This window comes from Microcaecilia unicolor, chromosome 3, assembly GCF_901765095.1.
Source record: "Microcaecilia unicolor chromosome 3, aMicUni1.1, whole genome shotgun sequence".
NCBI classification, from domain to species: Eukaryota; Metazoa; Chordata; class Amphibia; order Gymnophiona; family Siphonopidae; genus Microcaecilia; species Microcaecilia unicolor.
This window is the reverse complement of record NC_044033.1, coordinates 510,296,010-510,312,831: the sequence shown is the minus strand read 5'-3', so window position 1 is coordinate 510,312,831 and position 16,822 is coordinate 510,296,010. Positions and strand designations below refer to the sequence as shown.

Below are 16,822 nucleotides of genomic sequence, written 5' to 3'. Positions count from 1 at the left end.
CTCTCCACGTATTATAGATGCATTGTAAAGCAGAATGACTTCAAAGTTTCCTAAAAATCATTGGATAAAGTAGTGTGTGGTATCTTCCATCTTTTATGCAGTCATATGAAAGAAACAAACAAACAAAAAAAAGCTCACTGAAAACATCCATATTAACAATCATTGAGATTACGTTTTATATTCATATGTGTGTTCTGTAGAGCTGCATCATTTTAAGTTGTCTCTTTATAAAAGGCAGGTTTTGTTTTAATTTCTTGCTTGCTTTCTAGAAATGCAGACCCTTCTGAAAAACAATTTCATATGAACAGCCTTGTTGCAGATTTCAGGCGGCCTGTGGAGTCGGACCGCATTTTTTCTCGTCAAGTTACCGAAGAGTCAAGGTCACTCTTTCATTGCTACATTAACGAAGTCGAACAGCTGGACAGGGCCAAGCCAAGCTGCAGGAACCCAAGTCTGGACATTCAGGAAGCAGTCCGGAATTGTAAACTGGATGAGGAGCAGAGATATCTTGCCAAGTTTAATATCCCGAATTTCGTGAACACAGATCAGAGCTCTTCTCTGAGCAATGATGATCTTCTGATTTGTGAGCCATCGATTACTCTAGAAAACAAACCTGGTCTCCAAAACCTGCATCAGATCCTCAACTGAGGAAAATGTGTACTCACTCTCTGTGCCAGTTCTGTGAATACTGTTCATTAATAAGTTCAATCCCTTTACTTTTCTAGGAGTAATCTACATATTAAAGGAGATGGAACTTGATATACTGCCTTTCTGTGTAGGGTTACCATAGTTTGTCCCCCCAAAAGGAGGACATATGCCCCGCCCCCACCACACACCCGCCCGCCCCTTTCACACCCACCCCGCCCCTTCCATGCCCTCGTTCCGCCCCGTCACTTTCCCTCCCCCCCGTCACACACCCCATCACCCCCCCTCCCCGTCACCCCCCTCCCCTTACCTTACTACTGCCCTGCTGGTCTAATGACCTCTTCGTGACAGGAAAGAGCCCCCTCTTTCCTGCCCGGAGCGCTGCCCCGCATGCATCCCTCCTGTTGCTGATCTCGGCGCCGATACAAAAAGTCTCACGAGGTCACTTCAACTCTCGGCAGCCATTTTGAATCGACGCCAAGATCAGCAACAGGAGGGATGCATGCGGGGCAGCGCTCCGGGCAGGAAAGAGGGGGCTCTTTCCTGTCACAAAGAGGTCATTAGACCACCAGAGCAGTAGTAAGTAAGGGGAGGGGAGGCTAGCAATCTGCCCGTTCGGATTTCTGGACAAACGGGCAGGCTGGTGGGCGGGCCGTCCTATAATCCGGACAAACGGGCAGATTGGCAAAACCCGCCCGGTTGCCCGGACATGTCCTCAAAACGAGGACATGTCCGGGTAAATCCAAACATATGGTAACCCTATTTCTGTGATTACAATCAAAGTGGTTTTAGATATTATATACAAGTACTTATTTTATACCTTGGACAGTGGAGGGTTGAGTGACTTGCTCAGAGTCACAAGAAGTGACAGTGGGAATCAATCCCAGTTCACCAAGATCAAAGCCTGCTGCACTAACCACTAGGCTACTCTTCCAATCCTTTTATATTAACACTGATTAGAACATTGATAAGAAAAATGTTTAATGCAGAGTACAAGGCCATATAAGACATTTTAATCATGCATAGATGCACTATAATTCTGTAAAAGGCCTCATAAGATGCATGATGACAAGAACATATGTACATGTACTTGTACATGAGTTTGGCATAGGCATGTTCTGGGTGGAGATATAATTTACTTGTGTACTCTTGAGCTGGTGTAAATGTACAAAGGTAAAAATATCTTGCTAAGGATGTAAAAAGAATTGAAGCGGTGCAAAGAAAAGCTACGAGAATGGTATGGGATTTGCGTTACAAGACGTATAAGGAGAGACTTGCTGACCTGAACATGTATACCCTGGAGGAAAGGAGAAACAGGGGTGATATGATACAGACGTTCAAATATTTGAAAGGTATTAATCCGCAAACGAACCTTTTCCGGAGATGGGAAGGCGGTAGAACAAGAGGACATGAAATGAGATTGAAGGGGGGCAGACTCAAGAAAAATGTCAGGAAGTATTTTTTCACAGAGAGAGTGGTGGATGCTTGGAATGCCCTCCCGCGGGAGGTGGTGGAGATGAAAACAGTAACGGAATTCAAAAATGCGTGGGATAAACATAAAGGAATCCTGTTCAGAAGGAATGGATCCTCAGAAGCTTAGCGGAGATTGGGAGGCGGGGCTGGTGGTTGGGAGGCAGGGCTAGTGCTGGGCAGACTTCGACGGTCTGTGCCCTGAAAATGGCAGATACAAATCAAGGTCAGGTAACACAAAAAAGTAACACATATGAGTTTATCTTGTTGGGCAGACTGGATGGACCGTGCAGGTCTTTCTCTGCCGTCATCTACTGTGTTACTATGTAAAATACCTGTATATAAAGTATGAACAATTTATAGGGGTGGTGTCATTGCTTTCGCCAGTCGTCTTTAGTCGCTCCCCCTTGGCTAAGACTAGGTACACAATTTGGTCCAGATTCTATAAGCGGGGCTGAAAATTAGGCACAGTTAAAATTTGTTGCTCAACGCTATTCTAGGAAGGGCACTTTGAGATGCACAGAGTATGTAGAGTAGTGTTGAGTGCCAAATTCGTCACTCAACTTTGGGCGCGAGGTCTTATGCCAGCTGAAACCTGGTGTAAGTTAGGCATAGATCCCTGTTATTCTGTAACACTGCGTGCATCTTTTGTGAAAGCCCCTGACCTGCCCATTTATCCTCCCATGGCCACGCCCCCTTATGAGTTACGTTTGATTCCATTTAGGCACCCATTGTTACAGAATAACGCATTGCCAGATCGGCACCTAAAGCACAATTAGTGACAATTATGTGCTTGTGAGTTACAATCATTAAATCATTAGAGCCCATCAACTAATTATTTTGGGCAACCTTTATAGAATCTGAGGGTTAGGGGGTAGTGCACCAAAAGTTAGGCACAGATTTTTTGGCACGACAACAGGAGTTAACAGAAGCTAGGTGCCAAAATGGGGCTGAAGTGGCAGTTAGGCACCATGCTGCACATAGGTGCTTTTTCTGTAAGTTGGTACCTGTGGGAAAAAGGGCCAAGCGCTAGCGTCGGGGGGGTCACTTTTCCATAAAGGGCCTTTTTTACCGTAGCAGGTAAAAAGCCCCCAGACACACATGGCCATGCAGTAAGAGATCTCTTACTGAGGGGTCATGCGGTGGGGAGCCCTTACTGCCATCCATTGACATGGCGGTAAGGGCTCCTATGGTAACCTGGGTTACTGTTTCACAAGCCATTTCCAGGGGTTTTCTTTTTCCCTGGAAATGGTGCGCTCTCGGGGCAGGACTACCGCCGGCAGCTACGTTGGGCCGGTGGTAGTCCTGGAAGTACATACATAAGTACATAAGTATTGCCATACTGGGACAGACCAAAGGTCCATCAAGCCCAGCATCCTGTTTCCAACAGTGGCCAATCCAGGTCACAAATACCTGGCAAGATCCCCAAAAAGCTCAATACATTTTATGCTGCTTATCCCAGAAATAGTGGATTTTCCCCAAGTCCATTTAATAATGGTCTATGGACTTTTCCTTTAGGAAGCTGTCCAAACCTTTTTTAAACTCTGCTAAGCTAACTGCCTTTACCACATTCTCTGGCAATGAATTTCAGAGTTTAATTACACGTTGCGTGAAGAAATGTTTTCTCCGATTCGTCTTAAATTTACTACATTCTAGCTTCATCGCATGCCCCCCCCTAGTCCTAGTATTTTTGGAAAGCGTAAACAGATGCTTCACATCTACCCGTTCAACTCCACTCATTATTTTATAGACCTCTATCATATCTCCTCTCAGCCACCTTTTCTCCAAGCTGAAGAGCCCTAGCCACTTTAGCCTTTCCTCATAGGGAAGTCGTCCCATCCCCTTTATCATTTTCGTCGCCCTTCTCTGTACCTTTTCTAATTCCACTATATTTTTTTTGTGGCGACTAGAGTGAGCAATAAGGCGTTGTAAAAGGGCCCCTAAGTGTTCTAACATATGCCTGCAAAGGGGTGGTTCCCAATTGGAAAGGGCATTGGTGGGTCAAGGGCATTCTGATGGTTTCAGTGTGAGTTTTACAGACTAGTTGCATTTATGCCCCCGACTGCTGCTTTTAGCTACCAGCATTTACACCAGCCGTGGACATGGCATAAGTGGTTGCACCTAAACTTTGGGGCATAACTGCGGACTTAACATTAGTGTTCTGCAGGGCTTTTTTTGAGGGGGTACTGAGTACCGGCACCTTTTCCATTGTCTGCTAACATTGACCCATGGAACCCAAGTTTTAATGAAAGAGCTCAGGCCCTACACACCATTCTGTCTTGTCACAGATTCTATGACTGGTTGCAGGTGGCCTGGCTATTTTGGGGTGGGTCCCTCCATGATTACCCCACTCCTGAAGGGTGGCCTGGCATTTGAGTACTGGCACATTTTTTGCTAGGAAAACAACACTGGTGTTCTGTAACAGATTTGGTGGCCAACTCTGCCATTGGCCAAGGCCCTGCTAAACAGATAAGTATTTAAATAAATTGTTGGTATTAGCAAAGAAAGCTTGTAATAAGTTTTATTGTCAAAAGTTTTAAGGCAGATGACAATGACAGCAAATCATGGGGCAGAAAAAAGTACCTACTGAGGTCTGGTAAAATTGAGAGAATATGAAAATTAAATACTAGTGCCTGTAAAACTTGCATAAGAAGTTGAGCACTGGGATTTGATAGTATATATAAGCCCAGTTTTTACCACATTTTAGTAAAAGGGCTCCTAGGTTTCATTGCATAAAATGGGACCTGTGCCAAAGTAGCTTGAGCTGTGCTAAATAACACATCTTAACAGCAGCCCAGGGTTGCCAGGTGGAAAATTTTTTCCCCACCCAAACCAGCCCAAAACCAGCCCAAAGTCAAACCCCGCCCCTGACACCCCCCACCCCTGCCGTCATCAACCCCGCCCCGCCGTAATCGGCCCCGCCTCTTCCATCACAGCCCCGCCTCCCCCGTCATCGGCCCTGCCCAGAATGTCATACCCCGCCCAAAATGCCACTAGCCCTGCCCCCGCGGCCCGAAAAACCACTAAAAAAACCGCCGAAAGACCCCAAAACAAGCCCAAAAAACCGCAACCCGCCATGGGCAAAAATTTCCTGCGGCGGGTCGCGGAAAACCGCCCACCTGGCAACACTAATTTCTCCCCTTTAGTGTGACGAGCTCAAGGAGGCTGGATGACATCAAAAAGCTGAAGCCAATTAGGCTAATCTCTGTTTCCTCTCACCTGCACAGCCGTCATACCCATACACTCAAACCAAAAACAAACAAGCTGGTAGCATTTTTATTTAATCTCAGCTATATTTTTAGACATGCCGGCTTCTGCAGCATACAGATGCGCACAGAGGAAGTATAATAATGGAATAACTTCATAAGTAAAGTAGTAATTTGCTTTAAATCGTAATCAGCACATGTTATAGTTGTGCAGAGATTTTTTTCTCTGGTAAAGAGCCACTAAAACAGGTATCATATTATGAGACTCAGGTGTCCAACATTAGAGTTTGTATCTGTTCATTTATTTACTTATTTGTGACATTTATATCCCACATCAAACATGAATTAGGTTTAAACCTTTTTTTCCCCCTGTTACTAGATCAAAAGAAAAAGATGGCATGTGGGAACTTGCTCCTTTTGTGGATTGTAGTGGTATATTATAAAAATGCACTTGATATTTTTATTATTACTATTTACTACTGGTTTATATACAGCAGAAGTTAACCAAGTTGACTTCATGATTTCTAATACAATTTTTAACAGCATTTTCTGAGTTATTAACCAAATGCAAGCACAATTATAATGTTAATAAGTGTTGGATGTTACTGAATTCTATTATTCTGTCTCACTGTATTTCCAGTTTTGGCACAGTATACGTCATCACAAGGACAAAATATAAGAAAACCGATGGACTGCATTAGGGGCTTATAGCTCATTTAATTATGTTTAAACAAATGAGAGATATGCATGAAAGAAAATATTTATTTTTTACTTATGAAAACCACTTGTTTGGGAAGTTGCCAGGTGCCCTTGCCCTGGATTGGCAGCTGTCGGGGACGGGATGCTGGGCTCGGTGGACCCTTGGTCTTTTCCCGGTGTGGCATTACTTATGTACTTATGCCCCTGAAACATCCTCAAAACAGAATAATCCATTTGAACAAAAGAAATGAGGTGAAGATGTGATTCTGTGTGCCCCAATGAAAGGAGAGTTTATTTTTTACTTCCAATCTTTATAACACCAGGCTTCCCAAGGCAGATTACAAAATTTAAGACGAAACCATCAGGAGTAGCCTAGTGGTTAGTGCAGTGGACTTTGATCCTGGGGAACTGAGTTCGATTCCCACTGCAGCTCCTTGTGACTCTGGGCAAGTCACTTAACCCTCCATTGCCCCTGGTACAAAATAAGTACCTGAATATATGTAAACCGCTTTGAATGTAGTTGCAACAACCTCAGAAAGGCAGTATATCATGTCCCATTTCCCTTTTTATTTCATGATATTTATAAGTACATTTGGGAAGTTTTCAAATAAATAAAAAGCCGTCAAATAAGTCAAAAATATTTTGTCCTCCACTTTTTAAGGCACTGCCTATCCAACTGGAGCAACTTTTGACTTTTTACAGATGGACCACGCATAGGCAGTCCCTTATTTCTAATAATCTGTTTGCTAATGTTTTCAATAGCATTTCCTATTGTTTTAGGTGATCCAATGTGGCGGCAATCTCGGTCTATTGCCAGCAAGTTCTGCCTACTGGGCTAGATAGGCTCACCCCACCTTCTGTTTTATCTAATCTCCTTGGAAGAGTTTCAGTCTGTGGAACCAGAGCTGATACTGTGATGTCATAGTGCCTCATTTCACCAATGCCTAAGAGCCAACCTTGTCAGTGATGTCACAGTGGCTTGATTGTCCTATAGGTGGCTCCTTTTTTTACATATAACAGTGATTTAGATTTCTAGAGACATATCTTTGCTCTTTAGTTAAGAGAAGTCATCAAATTGGACTGCAGTTAGGATGTATTATTTACCATTAACATGCTATTTTAGCACAGGTTCCATTTTAAGCAATGAGATACTACATAAGTATTGCCATACTGGGATTGACCAAAGGTCCATCAAGCCCAGCATCCTGTTTCCAAAGAGGCCAATTCAGGTTACGAGTGCCTGGCAAGATCCCCAAACAGTATAATACATTTTATGCTGCTTATCCTAGAAATAAGCAATGGATTTTTCCCGTCTAATTTAATAATGGCTTATGGATGTTTCTTTTAGAAAGCTAGCCAAACCTTTTTTAAACCCTGCTAAGCTAACTGGCATTAACAGTAAAATAACATATTTTAACGGTAGCCCACATTGATAACTTCTCTTCTTAGAATTTCAGTCTTTGATAACCAGAGCTGTTACTGTGATGTCATAATGCCTCATTCCACCAATGCCTAAGAGCCAACCTCATCAGTGATGTCACAATGGCTTGATTGTCCTGTACTTGGCTCACTTTTATTATATATAGTGGTGATTTTGATATCTAGAGACATTTCTTTTTTCTTTAATTAATGGGGAAGTTATCAACATGGGCTACCAATAAGACATTATTTTACTGTTAACCCCAGTTATTAATAACTAGGTCTCATTGCATAAAATGGGACCTATGATAAAATAGCAGGAGTTAGTGGTAAAATAACACATCTTTTATTTATTTATGCATGCATGCTTGTATCCCATAGTCATGACAGTACCTCTTCTCCAAAGACCCTGGTTCCTTCAGTCCAGGTTTGGGTTTATGGGGAAACATATGATGAAACCTTCTGATAAGCAGTGGAGCATGGATATGAGTCTCTGGTTCCCAGGAGTTCTCTTCAGAGGCATAGCCCTTTCACGTGACAAGGTACTGGAGTCTACCTTGCACCTTCCTGGAATCAAGGACGTCTTGATATCCCTTTTTCATCCCTATCTGATTTAGCATCATCTCTCTTTCCCCCTCCTCCAAGCCAGCATCTTCCCTATCCCATTGCAGTACTTCTTGTACTCATTGTCTGGATTAGTGGCCACAGTAGATGGTACAGGGGAATTTCTTCTTTTCCATTACAGCACCATAGGTTTGAGGAGGGATAGGTGGAACGTGTTATGGAGCCGCAGAGTGGAGGGTAATTTCAGCTGTGTGGAGGAGTGGCCTAGTGGTTAGGGTGGTGGACTTTGGTCCTGAGGAACTGAGTTCAATTCCCGGCACAGGCAGCTCCTTGTGACTCTGGGCAAGTCACTTAACCCTCCACTGCCTGCCGCATTGAGCCTGCCATGAGTGGGAAAGCGCGGGGTACAAATGTAACAAAAATAAATAAATAGGTGTACTCTGATAGAACGTCCAATAGATACTGCAGTGATGGGTGCTCAGGAATTTCTTATGCTTCATTTAATTAGTGTGGGGGGGGGGGGGGGGGGGGAAAGAAAGCATTGTAAGGCCTTTACACATGTATGCACTGGCTTGGGGCCAAAACCCTGCATAAAGCATTACAATAGAGGACTAGCCTACATCATGAACCTGACTTTTACAGACTTGGCCATTGTCAGCCCTAATGCACAGGCTTGGTACTGTGTAAGGCCTTGAGGACAATGTGGAGTCATCCGGTCTGACAAAGGCAAAACATCTTTGATAAATGCCATAACAAAAGTTGTTGTTATGAACATTTCATGTCATTGCAAGGATATCAGGTCATCATATCCCAGTTAACTTGGCACCAAGACTTGGGGAGAGGGTATAAAAACCCTTACCTTGAAACAGCTAGTTGGTAAGTGAGCTGTTATCTGCCAAAACCTAGATAACGGTCATCAGCTGGCTCCGAGCCTGCCACCAGAATGAAGGCTCATTAATCTGTGGCATCACCTTACCTGACTAGGGGAATCCACCTGCTGCCTGAGTTCCTGATCCATCATCATTGGTTCCCGTTCTGCCTACAGATCCAGTGTTCGGGAGTGATATCATCTGTCAGGTTGAACTGTTATCTTCTTAAAGTGCCTGTGAGTGCTTGGGCGTTAGGCATCCTATTATTTTAGGATTAGGTTCAGTGTGCGCTATCTTAGTTCTCTTAACAGGTATTTGTGACCCCTTACCATCATTCTGAGTGATTTTGCATAATTCATTGTCTCTGATTACATCTATTATATTATTTGCTGCCAGTATTGTATAAGAAACAGCTTTACCTTTTTATAATAACATCTGAGCCTTGTCCCTTACTCTCAGTCACGGGCGTAGTTTGAATGTTTCATTTGGGGGTGGAAATTACAAAGTCACACCCCACAATTCTTGGTAACAATTATAAATCAAATACAAAGAACCAAAGATCAACACTGTGACGCTGTAGAAACAACGTCAACCAGGCTAACAGCAGAATCAAGTGAGGAGTTTTTTCTTATACCCCAATACTTGTGATGTAAATGTCTCAATATTTTAAAGAATTTTTTAAGAGTCCTTGAGGAAATTGCTGAAACCCGTGGAGTTGGCCGTTACCAGGGGAAGCTGTTGAAAGTATTTCCACTAAATAAACAAGCGGAGCATTTCTACTAAAGAAAAGTAAAAAAAAAAACGTTTAAAGATAAGTTCACGTTTTTTTCTAATTATGCACGATATTTTTTGTTAGCACTTATTTCAGGCAACAGCACATATGTATTAATAAGAGTTAGCCCTATGAATGATGTGCTATGCCACCTGGCAAAACTAATGATATTGCCTGAAAAATAGGTGGCTTTTTCTGAGGGTACTCTTAAAAAATTCTTTAAAATATTGAGACATTTAGTATTTTACATCACGAGTATTGGGGTATAAGAAAAAACTCCTCACTTGATTGTGCTGTTAGCCTGGTTGACGTTGTTGCTTTGGTTCTTTGTATTTGATTCATTTGGGGGTGGGGCATATTCATTTGCACATATATATATATATATATATATATATGCAAATGCACTGGTGACGGGGGCCATTTTTCCTGCACGTCAGGGCCCTTTTTACTACAGCGGGTAAAAAGACCCCAGGCACACATGGCCATGCGATACGAGAATTACCGCATGGCCATGCAACGGGGAGCTCTTACTGCCACCCATTGAGGTGGTGCTAAGGGCTCCTGCACTAATCCAGTGGTAATTGGGCAGTGTGCAGTGATGTCAGATTACTGCCAGGTTATCACCGCAAAAGCCATTTCCGGGGGTTTTCTTTCCCCCCCCCAGAAATGGTGTACGCTTGGGGCAGGACTACCTCCGGCGGCTGCGTTGGGCTGGTGGTAGTTCCGAAAGAGCGAAAGGTAAGCCTGCATTGGGCTTACCGCTGCTCTGTAAAAGGGTCCCTAAGTCTTTGCCCCCTGACCAAGGACAGTTGCTGTGAAGGCTAGGCCAGATGGAGGTGGGGTTATAAAAATGGGGAAAAACCCGATGCAATTGTAGATGAAACCATATGTTGACATAGGGGTATGTCTACTAAAGGGTGCTTGAAAATGGGTTTAGTGTTTGCTAACGGACATTCCGACATGCTAATTCCATTCCTAGCATGCCCAGGAAACAGGGCATTTTCAGGTATTTCACATGCGCTAAGTACGCATCAGAGTTTAACATATCCCACAGTCCAGTAGATAATCATTCCAACTGAGCTGGAAGCCCAAAGGGAGAGAGGCAAACTGCTCAGTCAAACAAAGGCACAAACTATTAATTCAGTTAAAAATATTACACTGGAATGTAGCTATCAATATTTAAATAAGTCATTTAGTAACTGGATTTACCATTACATAACTTCTTACAACTACTGTCAGATGTCCCGAGTCAAAACCGAGGATGGCAGAGTCTACTACTACTATAAAATACGAAATAACAGATACATATAAAAATGTTAATCCAAAAAGCACTGGGAGGTCCTTTTACTAAGGTGTGCCGAGAAATGGCCTGCGCTGTTGTAGACGTGTGTATTGGACACACGCATGACCATTTTTCAGTGTGCCTGCAAAAAAGGTATTTTTTTTTGTTTGGCCAAAAATGGACGTGCGGCAAAATAAAGATTTTATGCATCCATTTTGGGCCCAAGACCTTACTGACTTAGCGGTAAGGTCTCACACATTAACAGGACGGTAATCGTCAGCGCGTGTACACTGCCGAGTACCACCCGGTTAGCATTACGCAGTAGAAAATAAAAAATATTTTTGAACACGTGTAAAAAATGGAATTACCAACTGGGGGGTAGTTCCAAATTGACGAACGTTGGACGTGCGTAAGCGCCTACGGGCCTTAGTAAAAGGGTCCCTGAAGCAGGATGTTCCACATTATCCTTCAGACGTTTTAAAAATCTACAGACCTAATAGGCTGCTGAGGATAGAGAGTGCTCTTTATTTAAGAATACCCTCTGTAAGGAAGTTTCACTTTGAGGAAGCTAGAAGGAGCTGAACTTTTTCAATTGCAGGCGCCCAAGAATGGAATCGTCTTCTGGACTTTAAACTGATACCACTGTATTGAAAAGACAGTTAAAGTCCCTTCTATTTGCAGGTGCATTTGGGGATGTGATTTGACTGTGGCAGTGGATGGACTTGGGAACTGGTCAACATCTGTTTTTAAGATTAAAAGAAGGATGTTGTTGACTGACTGGGAGTAAAACTTGATTTATTGTCTTATTTATGCATTGTAATTTGTGCATGTTACCTGTTATACTCCATTTTGAGTATAGAGCATATTATAAATACAACTAGTAAAAAAAGGCCCATTTCTGTTTTGAAGAAAACGGCCGCTAGCAATGGGTTTTTTTTAGTGTGTTTTTGGTAATCATACAGTTGTTAGTAAAGTATTATATAAATCATTCCAAGCCCCCCCCCCTTTCTCCCCCTCCAGCCACCCATGTCCAGCTGGAGCGGGAGAGTGGGGTAGGGGCTTGGGTGATGCACTGAGGAGGGGGGTAGGGGCTTGGGTGATGCGCCGGGGGAGGGGTTTTAATGATGCGCCGAGGGGGGGGGCACTGACAGCTGATTCCTCGGCAGGGGTAGGAGTAGGTACTCCTCCCCCTGCCTGGCTCGCGGTTTGGCAGGGGAGGGGCTTGGGTGATGTGCCGGGGGGGCACTGGCAGCTGATTCCTACCTGCCTGGGTCGCTGTTTGCTATTGGATTCTCTCAGCAGTGTCATTGTGACGTCAGTGATCTACGGACGGAAGCTCACCACCTCCAAGGGATCCACGGTCCCAGGCAGCTTCAGAACGTTGGAGGTGAGAATTATTATATAGGATACCATAACAGTAATAGGCCATGATTTAATTTTTTTCTTTTTATTTAATAAAATATCACTTCAGCAGGATCGATTGCTAAAATGCCAATTGTCTTTCTGTACAGCACAGCGTACATTTGGTATACACTATAAAAATCATAAATAATAATAAAAATAACGCCTGTCAGATCCTGCAGCATGTTTGTTGACACACGTTTCAGCTTGCTTATTCATTACAAATACCAGTTCCTTCGAATTAAATATATTTAAATATTTCCATAAAATATGTGCATATTTAATAGAACTCCTTTACAAAACAAATATGAATATTATTTTGAAATGTGTTTACAGTGTGGGTGGTAGAAAGGAAATAAAGTAGCTGCCAGGTACAAAAGCATTAGATTTACTCTGCACCACAGAGTAAATTCTACAGTACTTTTAGGCTGGTTGGTTGTGACAATCCAAGGAAGTCCTGTGTAGTAATATACAATATTTTTGTTGAGATTTGCACTTTTTTGGAACTTTTCTAATTGTTGGTTCTATCAGTAACAGGTCGTGAAATCACGACTCCCTGTCTCTGCAACTCTCGCAGAACGTCCAATATGGAATCCAATTCTATTCTAAACTTCTCCAGCTCTTCATTTTTCATCTGTGCGACTTGTTTCCACTTCTCAGCTTCTTGAAGTTGCTCTGCTTCAGCAACAGATCGAGTTTGTTGTATTATCTGTAATTAAATACAAAGAGTTTCACAAACTGCTTTATGAATTCTTTTGGAATTTCATTCTCTTGAACTCAAGCACAGGAAACAGTCTATGTGGCTACTTATAAAACTGTGAAAAGATTTCTATGCTATGCTTAGCTTATAAAGGTGATGTGGAGTGGCATTTTAGAAAAGATATATAAACTGGATTTGAGACATCGTGCAAGAATGTTAGAAAAGATAAGTACATAAGTACATAAGTACATAAGTAGTGCCATACTGGGAAAGACCAAAGGTCCATCTAGCCCAGCATCCTGTCACCGACAGTGGCCAATCCAGGTCAAGGGCACCTGGCACGCTCCCCAAACGTAAAAACATTCCAGACAAGTTATACCTAAAAATGAGGAATTTTTCCAGTCCATTTAATAGCGGTCTATGGACTTGTCCTTTAGGAATCTATCTAACCCCTTTTTAAACTCCGTCAAGCTAACCGCCCGTACCACGTTCTCCGGCAATGAATTCCAGAGTCTAATTACACGTTGGGTGAAGAAAAATTTTCTCCGATTCGTTTTAAATTTACCACACTGTAGCTTCAACTCATGCCCTCTAGTCCTAGTATTTTTGGATAGCGTGAACAGTCGCTTCACAACCACCCGATCCATTCCACTCATTATTTTATACACTTCTATCATATCTCCCCTCAGCCGTCTCTTCTCCAAGCTGAAAAGCCCTAGCCTTCTCAGCCTCTCTTCATAGGAAAGTCGTCCCATCCCCACTATCATTTTCGTCGCCCTTCGCTGTACCTTTTCCAATTCTACTATATCTTTTTTGAGATACGGAGACCAGTACTGAACACAATACTCCAGGTGCGGTCGCACCATGGAGCGATACAACGGCATTATAACATCCGCACACCTGGACTCCATACCCTTCTTAATAACACCCAACATTCTATTCGCTTTCCTAGCCGCAGCAGCACACTGAGCAGAAGGTTTCAGCGTATCATCGACGACGACACCCAGATCCCTTTCTTGATCCGTAACTCCTAACGCGGAACCTTGCAAGACGTAGCTATAATTCGGGTTCCTCTTACCCACATGCATCACTTTGCACTTGTCAACATTGAACTTCATCTGCCACTTGCACGCCCATTCTCCCAGTCTCGCAAGGTCCTCCTGTAATCGTTCACATTCCTCCTGCGACTTGACGACCCTGAATAATTTTGTGTCATCGGCGAATTTAATTACCTCACTAGTTATTCCCATCTCTAGGTCATTTATAAATACATTAAAAAGCAACGGACCCAGCACAGACCCCTGCGGGACCCCACTAACTACCCTCCTCCACTGAGAATACTGGCCACGCAATCCTACTCTCTGCTTCCTATCTTTCAACCAGTTCTTAATCCATAATAATACCCTACCTCCGATTCCATGACTCTGCAATTTCTTCAGGAGTCTTTCGTGCGGCACTTTGTCAAACGCCTTCTGAAAATCCAGATATACAATATCAACCGGCTCCCCATTGTCCACATGTTTGCTTACCCCCTCAAAAAAATGCATTAGATTGGTGAGGCAAGACTTCCCTTCACTAAATCCGTGCTGACTTTGTCTCATCAGTCCATGTTTTTGTATATGCTCTGCAATTTTATTCTTAATAATAGCCTCCACCATCTTGCCCGGCACCGACGTCAGACTCACCGGTCTATAATTTCCCGGATCTCCTCTGGAACCTTTCTTAAAAATCGGAGTAACATTGGCTACCCTCCAGTCTTCCGGTATTACACTCGATTTTAGGGACAGATTGCATATTTCTAACAGTAGCTCCGCAAGTTCATTTTTTAGTTCTATTAATACTCTGGGATGAATACCATCAGGTCCCGGTGATTTACTACTCTTCAGCTTGCTGAACTGACCCATTACATCCTCCAAGGTTACAGAGAATTTGTTTAGTTTCTCCGACTCCCCCGCTTCAAATATTCTTTCCGGCACCGGTGTCCCCCCCAAATCCTCCTCGGTGAAGACCGAAGCAAAGAATTCATTTAATTTCTCCGCTACGGCTTTGTCCTCCTTGATCGCCCCTTTAACACCATTTTCGTCCAGCGGCCCAACCGACTCTTTGGCCGGTTTCCTGCTTTTAATGTATCTAAAAAAGTTTTTACTATGTATTTTTGCTTCCAACGCTAATTTCTTCTCAAAGTCCTTTTTTGCCCTCCTTATCTCCGCTTTGCATTTGGCTTGGCATTCCTTATGATCTATCCTGTTACTTTCAGTTGGTTCTCTTCTCCACTTTCTGAAGGATTGTTTTTTGGCTCTAATGATTTCCTTTATCTTACTGTTTAGCCACGCCGGCTGACGTTTAGTCTTTTTTCCCTTTTTTCTAATACGTGGAATATATTTGTCCTGAACCTCCAGGATGGTGTTTTTAAACAGCATCCACGCCTGATGCAAGTTTTTTACTCTGCGAGCTGCTCCTTTCAGTCTTTTTTTTCGCCATTTTTCTCATTTTGTCGTAATCACCTTTTCTATAGTTAAACGCTAGCGTACTTGATTTCCTAGTTTCACTTCCTTCAATGCCAATATCAAAACCGATCATATTATGATCACTGTTATCAAGCGGCCCTCGTATCGTTACCCCCTGCACTAGATCATGAGCACCACTAAGGACTAAGTCTAGTATTTTTCCTTCTCTTGTCGGCTCCTGAACTAGCTGTTCCATGAAGCTGTCCTTGATTTCATCAAGAAATCTTATGTCCCTTGCGTGTACAGATGTTACATTACCCCAGTCTATATGCGGGTAATTGAAATCCCCCATTATTATTGTGTTGCCCAGTTTGTTTGCGTCCCTGATTTCCTTTAACATTTCCGCATCCGTCTGTTCGTCCTGGCCAGGCGGACGGTAGTACACTCCTATCACTATCCTTTTCCCCTTTGCACATGGAATTTCAATCCACAGTGATTCCAAGGAGTGTTTTGCTTCCTGCAGAATTTTCAATCTATTTGATTCAAGGCTCTCGTTAATATACAATGCTACCCCTCCACCAATCCGATTCACCCTATCACTACGATATAATTTGTACCCCGGTATGACAGTGTCCCACTGGTTATCCTCCTTCCACCAGGTCTCAGAGATGCCTATTATATCTAATTTTTCATTTAGTGCAATATATTCTAACTCCCCCATCTTATTTCTTAGGCTCCTGGCATTCGCATATAGACATTTCAAACTATGTTTGTTGTTCCTAAGTACATCATGCTTAGTACTTGACAGTATTAATTGGCAATCTTTTGTCTGATTTTTATTGTTATTTAAAGATACCCGATCTACTACAATCTCTTTTGCTGACATAGTTCATTTTCTAAGACATGAGCAGGATCAAATGTCTGTGTGGCAGCAATGCCTGGCATAAGGACCCATCTCAGTAATATATGTCAGTGAGTTCAATGGCGACGACCCTGCACCACTTAGGCGTGTCAGGTTTGGCTCCCTGATCTGAGTCCGTCCCCCCTCCCCAATCCCTCACCGTGCCCTAATCATAATATAGGCCCTACCCCAATCTAAAACCCTTTGCATGAATTCAGTCCAACCTTTCCCCACTCAGCAGATCCTTCAGTCACCCCTGGGACTCACCTGGAGGACATCCGTCGTTGTGGAGTAGAACAGCACAGGAGCAGTCCTCCCTCTACTGCTGCACCATGTGGCTCTGGGTGTTAATATGACAAACACCTTTATAGGGAAAGGCTGACCCCTAGTGGTAGTCCTGTAAGGTTACTGCTAGTGGTCATCAGCGCCACAGTGACACCCATAGCC

At 43.2% G+C, this 16,822-nt stretch overlaps 2 protein-coding genes across 2 annotated transcripts in view; one reads left to right on the top strand and one right to left on the bottom strand.

Moving 5' to 3' along the window:
* MRAP2 (melanocortin 2 receptor accessory protein 2) overlaps positions 1-648 on the top strand; it is a 31,865-nt gene extending 31,217 nt beyond the window's left edge. The window contains exon 3 of the mRNA XM_030195648.1: positions 270-648. Coding sequence (XP_030051508.1) covers positions 270-648 — 379 coding nt within the window. The remainder of the gene's footprint in view (positions 1-269) is intronic.
* Positions 649-12,426: 11,778 nt separating this feature from the next.
* CEP162 (centrosomal protein 162) overlaps positions 12,427-16,822 on the bottom strand; it is a 261,158-nt gene continuing 256,762 nt past the window's right edge. The window contains exon 28 of the mRNA XM_030199137.1: positions 12,427-13,036. Coding sequence (XP_030054997.1) covers positions 12,839-13,036 — 198 coding nt within the window. The 3' untranslated portion in view covers positions 12,427-12,838. The remainder of the gene's footprint in view (positions 13,037-16,822) is intronic.